This window comes from Aethalodelphis obliquidens, unplaced genomic scaffold, assembly GCF_003676395.1.
Source record: "Aethalodelphis obliquidens isolate GAN/ISIS:26980383/991018 unplaced genomic scaffold, ASM367639v1 scaffold50, whole genome shotgun sequence".
NCBI lineage: Eukaryota > Metazoa > Chordata > Mammalia > Artiodactyla > Delphinidae > Aethalodelphis > Aethalodelphis obliquidens.
Genome location: NW_020837994.1, coordinates 269,248 through 276,874, shown reverse-complemented (window position 1 = coordinate 276,874; position 7,627 = coordinate 269,248). Strand labels below are relative to the sequence as shown.

At 40.9% G+C, this 7,627-nt stretch overlaps 1 protein-coding gene across 2 annotated transcripts in view; it reads left to right on the top strand.

Annotated features, from left to right (window-relative positions):
* FCHSD2 (FCH and double SH3 domains 2) overlaps nt 1–7,627 on the top strand; it is a 294,045-nt gene that overhangs the window by 280,970 nt on the left and 5,448 nt on the right. For both annotated transcript variants that reach the window (XM_027083298.1, XM_027083297.1), the window contains 4 exons: nt 859–993; nt 6,301–6,384; nt 6,505–6,682; nt 6,969–7,189. In XM_027083298.1, the coding sequence (XP_026939099.1) occupies nt 859–993; nt 6,301–6,384; nt 6,505–6,682; nt 6,969–7,189 (618 nt within the window). The remainder of the gene's footprint in view (nt 1–858; nt 994–6,300; nt 6,385–6,504; nt 6,683–6,968; nt 7,190–7,627) is intronic.

Below are 7,627 nucleotides of genomic sequence, written 5' to 3'. Positions count from 1 at the left end.
TTTTTTTTTTTTTTGTGGTACGTGTGCCTCTCACTGCTGTGGCCTCTTCCGTTGCGGAGCACAGGCTCCGGACGCGCAGGCCCAGCGGCCACGGCCCACGGGCCCAGCCACTCCGCGGCATGCGGGATCCTCCCGGACCGGGGCAAGAACCCTTGTCCCCCGCATCGGCAGGCGGACTCCCAACCACCGCGCCACCAGGGAAGCCCAATTCCTCGTTTTTTTATAATAGCCATCCTAATGGGTGTGAAGTGGTATCTCATTGTGGTTTTGATTTGCATTTCCCTAATGATTAGTGATGTTGAGCATCTTTTCATATGCTTGTTGGCCACTTGTATATCTTCTTTGAAGAAATGTCTTTTCAAGTCCTTTGTCCATTTTTGTTTATTTATTTTTTGGCTGTGTTGGGTCTTCGTTTCTGTGCGAGGGCTTTCTCTAGTTGCAGCAAGCGGGGGCCACTCTTCATAGCAGTGCGCGGGCCTCTCACTATCGCAGCCTCTCGTTGCGGATCACAGGCTCCAGACGCGCAGGCTCAGCGGCCATGGCTCACGGGCCTAGCCGCTCCGCGGCATGTGGGATCTTCCCTGTCCAGGGCACGAACCCGTGTCCCCTGCCTTAGCAGGCGGACTCTCAACCGCTGCGCCACCAGGGAAGCCCGACTCTTGGTTTTAAAACGAAAAAAAAAAAACTCTGTCCTTTCATAACATGAAAAATGCAAGTGAGAACAGAACAGATACTTTTCTTTGTGCAGTTGAATAAGTAAATTAACATTTTGAAACAATTAGGTTTTAAGTGTTTTTCCTGCTTTCATCCATTTTCTTGAAGTAAGCAAGCTAGCCAATGGCTTCTGATTTTTCCTAGCTTAATGCAGATACCGAAAGAGAAGAAGGAGAAGAGTTTGAAGACAACATGGATGTTTTTGATGACAGCAGTTCCAGCCCTTCTGGCACCTTAAGAAATTATCCACTCACCTGCAAAGTTGTTTATTCCTATAAGGTTTGTATTTCTCTAACATACTTCTCACATTAAATTGTGACAACTCTGAAGATCCAAGTAACTGTATCTACCCAGCCTCTTATACTGTACTTATCATAAAATTGGTGTTCAGTTCATATTAGAGGCAACATAACATAATGGGAAAGAGTCCAGGCTCTGACGTCAGACTGCCTCGGTTAAAATCCTGTCTCTGACACTTACGATCTACATAACCACGCTAGTCCCTTGGTCTCTGTGAGCCTCGGTTTTCTTATCTATATTATGGGGATAATATTATAGGGCTAGTTTGAAGACTAAATGAGATACCACTTTTATAGCAAAGCATTTAGCACAGTGCCTGACATCTAGTAAATTTTCTGTAAATAGAACTCTTACCCTTATCAATTGCCTGACACAAGACCCTCCGTTACGATAGTTCTCAAAATTGATATTAAAATAAAATTGCTTGACAGAGCAGTTTTGTTAAACTTTACCTTTCCTAACCTTAATATAACCACCTCTTGTTTCCAGGTTAAGCAAGGATCTGGATAAATAGATTCCTGAACTTCCAAACCTGATTTGGTATAATAGTTCTTAATCTCTCTCACCCCTGCCCTGCTTTCCCATTAACTTTTTACTCAAAGTAAATTGAGTTTCAGTTCCCCAGTTCCTCTCTTTTCCTTACTCCCTTCATCAATCACTAGCCAGTTCTGTTGAGTCCACCTCCAAAACATATCCTGAATCCATTCACATTTCGCGTCTTGGTCTAGGCCATTGCTTTGATTACTGTAAAAGAAAAAAACCCTAATAATTGGTATCCCTTCTTCATACTTGTCTACCAACATACTTGTCTACCACTTTCCACTCTGCAGCCAGAATTATCTTTAGTATGTATAGGAGGTTATTTTATTCCCCTGCCTAAAACCCTTTATAAGCTTTCCGTCACACAAAGAAAAATAAACTCTTCACAAGGGTCTATAATGTTCAGATTGATCTGGCCCCTGCAAATCTCCTTAGCTTCATGTCAGACCAACCCACCCAGCCCATGCACTACACGTTAGCAACTCTGGCTGCCTTTCAGTCTTCAAAAGCACTACGCACCTCTCTGACTTGACAGCTTTGCACTTGCTGCTCCCCTACCTGGAACTGTCTTTTCCCAAATCTTGGTTGGCTGCCCACTGCTCTTCATATAGGCTCAGCTCAAATAGTGCCTCCTCAGGTTTCCCCTGACCACCTAAATGCATAGCCAACTCCCCAGTCACAACTCTATCCCATTGCCCTTTTGTCCTCATTTATTTACTATATAGCACCTATCACCAATCAAACTGAATGTTGTTTGTTTTCATACTTCTTTATCTGACTGTCCACTAAAGGTCCATGAAGGCAGAAACCTTGTCTATGTCTGTGTACCTTGTTTATGTGTCTTCAGCACCTAGGACAGTGCCTGGCACATAGTGGGTCCTCAGGAAATAATTGTGGAATGAATAAATGAATGATGTAAGGAAGGCATGAACAAATGAATCCCTTTCATTTTAATGAATGGCACTAATTTAAATGAATTACTTTCATGTTAATGCCATGCTTAAGGGACAACAGCAGAGGAAGGGTCTGAGGAGAATCTAAATCATACATGGGACAGTCTCACTCCTACCGCCACCATCCCTGGAGAGCCAAAAGCTGATATTATTTACTCCTCAATATCAGTGATTACCAGACTTTTTTTCATTTAACATCCTTTTATTATATATTTAAGTTAACAATACTTGCTCTTTTCTAAAAGGGTTGGGATTTTTTTTTTCCCAATGTAAACTGTTTTGATAACCTTTTGAAAATTTGAAGTCATCTTCCGAGATACTTGTAAGGTGTTTTAAAATTTTATAAAACTTGGTTGGGATTGTTTCCCTATCTTCCGTCTCAGTATTATATTTACTTTGAAGTTCCAGAATTAAAATTTAAGGTCCTTAAACAGAGAGGGTCCTAGGTATCTGAGTGATTATTACATCTGAGGAATTTTACAGATGAGGTAGCATTTCAGTGGGGTCATGAATAAGATCTTTCTAGTTACAGTGATAAGGTAGGGAAGGGAAAGAGCCTTATAAGCAAACAGCAGATACAGAGACACAGTTTGATGAGATAATAGGGTGTTCAGGAAATGTTAAACTCAGTGTTGTGTGAGCATCAAGTGTGGGAAATAGAGCAGCTGGAGGTAAAGATGTCAGATAGACCTGTAGATCAGACTGAGTTTGGCTTTTATCCTGGCTGAAGGAAGCCATTGGGTGTCCTAAAATCAGACTAGGCTTTTAAATAAGGTAACCCTGGTCGTGGTATAGATATTCCAGAGAGAGTAGATTAGAGTGGAGTTAGTCTCTATAAGCCTAGTTGTGATTCCTATGGTCCAGACCAGCAAAGAAGGCCTAAGTTAATCTGGTGAGAACAAAGAAAAGTTAAATTTAAGGAGTAGTTTCAAAAGCCTTAAAAATGCTCATAACTTTGTTCCTACTACTATATATCCTAAGAAAGTGACCCACAATATAGAAAAACATTCTGGATACAAAATGCTCTTTCATCATAGTACTACTTTATAATAACAAAGTTGGCAGTCCAATAAGGAAATAGTTAAGTAAATTAACCATTCATATAATGTAACCATAACAAAATTTTATGAAGATAATTGAAAATTATATTAGAGTTTTTTATGTAAGAAGAAATATGTCCAAAAAGTAAGATACCAAATTGTATTACCTTAAGGTCTTAATTATACATATTTCTAGCTTTTCTACAGTGAACATGTATTACTTTTGTAATCAGGAAAAATCATATTGTTTTAAAAGAAAACAGGAAATTTAGAGAGATGGTGGTGGGAATGGAGGGCATGGCTGCTTCTGGGGTCCTGGCTGCCACTGCGTATTAGGACTTCATGAGGTAGTGTGAGACCACGTGTTTATTTAATAACTATTTACTGACTACTTGCTGTCTTTAGTTGGGATAAGTGAGAAGAATTACATTCCCTGCCTTAAGTAAGTCATTCTAATAGGAAGCGCAAAAGTGCAAACAACTAACTTGAGAGCCACAGTAGTCAGTGTCAGAGGGATGCTCAAAGCCTTCTAAGAATAAAAGGAGGAAAAAGCAGCCAGCTCATTGTGGGTGGTCTTGGAAAACATATAAGCTTGGCATCAAATCATGAGTAATAATAATAGCTACCATTTATGAAGTCCTGTGTACCCGGTATCGTACATATATATATATTTTTTTCTAATCCCTTCAATAACCCTATAAGGAAGATATTATCAACCAACCCATTAATTCAACAAATATCAGTACGTGAGCACCTTCCATGTACCATGCTGTGCTCTTTTCTAGGCTTGGGGATATAGCATTGATGAACACAGACAAAAATCTCTGCCTCGTGGAGCTTACATTGTAATAGGAATAAAAAAGAAAACTGAGGCTCTAAAAGGTCTTATGGTCACTTACCTGTAGAAACAGACTGAAGCTGGACTTGAACTCACAGTAATCTAAATCTAGTCACCAGATGGGAAAGAGGGAGCAGGGCCTGCTGGAAAGAAGGAACAGCCTGATAAAAGCATAGAGGCAATAAAGAACGTGGTATGTTCAGAGAATAGGGAATAGTTTGCTGGGGCCAAAGCATCAAGAGACCACAGGGTTTTGAGTGTCATGCAAAGGACCTGACCTTGTCAAGTGGAAGAATTGGTCACTGCTTGGGTATGGTGTGATCAAGCTAGTGTCTGCTTATATAACAATGTTGGACAACTTGCATGGACCTTCATGACTTTTTTTTACAAGGGCAGCATTGTATTTAAAGGTGTTCTTAACCCTCCTGCTTTGCTATCACACACACTGAAATCTGGTTGTGTTGGATAACTTTTTAAGTTTTGCCACAGAATTTGTTATGTAGGTGCCTTTTGCTGGTATATTCAAGGCATAGTGTGGTTTCAGATTAGTGAAAAAATTCCATTGGAGGGGGTTGGTGGTGGTGGTGGGATGAATTGGGAGATTGGGGTTGACAGATATACACTAATATGTATAAAATAGAAAACTAATAAGAACCTGCTGTATAAAAATTAATTAAATTTTTTAAAAATTCTATTGGAAAAGCTATCAAAAATCAGTGAGCTTTTTTTTCCCTCATATTTTGAGATCAGAGGTAATCTACTAAAAATTCTGTCCTGGAGTATTTCTGTGACTGGTCAGCCATTTTCAATACTATTTTTCTGTCTCAAGTAGCTATTATAGCAATATCCAGAATCTGGGTTGATGAAACGTACATGAAATAGGAAATGAGTCTTTGGAAATGAGTCTTGCCTTACTTTTGCTTGTGTAATTTGGAGATATTTTACACTTTGAGACTGTGAGATCTGAAAAACTATATGGTCTAAAGCAGTAGTTTTAACTAATCTTGGGACTTGGGGAAAGCTTTTAAGGCTGTTCACTAAGAGCCAGAAGATGTCCGCAGACCCCTCCTGTTACATGTGACAGGCAAGTCTCTTTATGAAACAAAGTCACAAAGTCTCTCTCTACAACCCTCCTGCAGAGTCCCTGAGAGCTTGCTCTCAGATTCTGCTGCCTCAGGGGTAGTATTTAGGTGTCTGGTGCTAGTGGACTCCTGCTGTTAGGGATTTAAAAAAAAAAAAAAAAATCACAGCAACTTCTGCAGAAGCACACAAGTGGATCAGCCTAGTCTCTACAGTTAAGTTGGAGCATCAGTCATTTCTCTCCTACAATTTTCTTCTCTTGGCCACTGTTTTACGGTGATTCCAGACAAATTCCAGGCACTGCTCAAGCTATCAGTCAATCCATATACATAGCTCTTTGCATTTTCACAGCCTGCACCTCCATGGTAGCCCTCTGGTGTAGTTCTAATTCACGGCTTTCTCCTTTGCTTGTGCTTCCCAAATCATCATGGTTCTGTGCTTATTCATCCCACACTAACTCCCCCATCTTCCCGAGAATGGCAGGATTGTCATTTTGAAGAAATGGAGGCATCAAGAAGTTGAATAACTTACCAATAGATACATAAGCTGGAGCTAGAACCCAGGTCCTCTACTTCCAGCAGAGTGCTGTGTTCACTGAACCTGATTGCCTCTTGAGGATTCCGTTTCTCCAGTTTTTGTTGTGGCTTTATTTTGTTCAGTTTTTTAAAGTAAAACTTCACCTCATTATGATAGTTTTACAACACTCAAATTTTTATGTTCAATACGTTTTTCAAAATCATTTCAATATTTTGATCCCCAGTTTTTGTTATGATCAGTTCACATCTGCTCTTTATCTAACCTTTTTAATTTTGTCCATGACCATCCTACATTGCAGGCTTCTCAACCAGATGAGTTGACCATTGAGGAACATGAGGTGTTAGAAGTGATTGAAGATGGAGATATGGAAGACTGGGTAAAGGTATATTCCTTTGCTCATATCGCCCCTTCTTGTGACATTTTCAGGAGTTTGTTTTGGTTCTTGTTGTACCCTGTCCAAATTGTGTGTGCAAACCTGTTTTGTCACATGTCTTTTACTCAGGCTCGAAATAAAGTCGGCCAAGTGGGTTATGTACCAGAAAAGTACCTACAGTTTCCCACCTCGAACAGTCTGCTGAGCATGCTGCAGTCCTTGGCTGCTTTGGACAGTCGGTCACACACATCCAGCAATTCCACGGAGGCCGAACTCGTTTCAGGCAGCCTCAACGGAGATGCCAGTGGTAAAGACTGAAACAAGGCACTCTTTATTTGGTCACATTTGGCCTAAACTGTATTACCCTGGAGTCAGCCTTCAGTAGGTTAAAAAGCACAACTTTATTCCTTTTCTGTAATATGTTTATTTGGTCACGTTTATCCTGTACAGTAGAACCCTAAAGTTGATCTTCAGTGAGTACAGAATTAAGAGCTGTACGATGGCCTTTTAGTTGTCACTTGTGCATGGGGTGGCTGCAAACGTAACCTGGTTGTCGGTGTTCTTACTGCATTTTTCTCTCTCTTGCTACCTAGTCTGTTTTGTGAAAGCACTTTATGACTACGAGGGCCAGACAGATGATGAATTATCTTTTCCTGAGGGAGCAATCATCCGAATCTTGAACAAAGAAAACCAGGATGATGATGGCTTCTGGGAAGGGGAATTCAATGGGCGGATTGGAGTATTCCCATCAGTGCTAGTGGAAGAACTTTCAGCCTCAGAAAATGGTGACACTCCATGGATGCGAGAGATTCAGGTGCACAACAGGGGGAGAAAGCTGAATTAAAAGATGTTTAAAGAAAATGACTCCCAAGGAGTCTGTTGACCCACGCAAAAGTGGGCTGTGGTCTTGGCCTCACCCTCACCACTCCAATCCTTGGTTGCCGGGTTTCTGCAAAACTGAATTTGGGAAGCAGAGACTTGTCAGTCAGGCTCTTGTGCAATGGCTGTATGACAGCTCACTTCTCCCACATTCTGTTCTCTGAATTGGGGAACGAAAATACTAAATTGTGTGTGACATACAAAAGAATGGTTTGGTGGAGAGAAAGAAAGAAACCAGAGAGGGAATGTATTGTCTCTGTGGTTAGTTTATGCAGTAAAAATATTAGCTTGCTCTTTTTCTCCCTCACACTGTCAGAGCCTCCCTGCCCAGCCCAGGTCCTACTAGTCCTGTTCAGAGAACTGATGAGCCTGC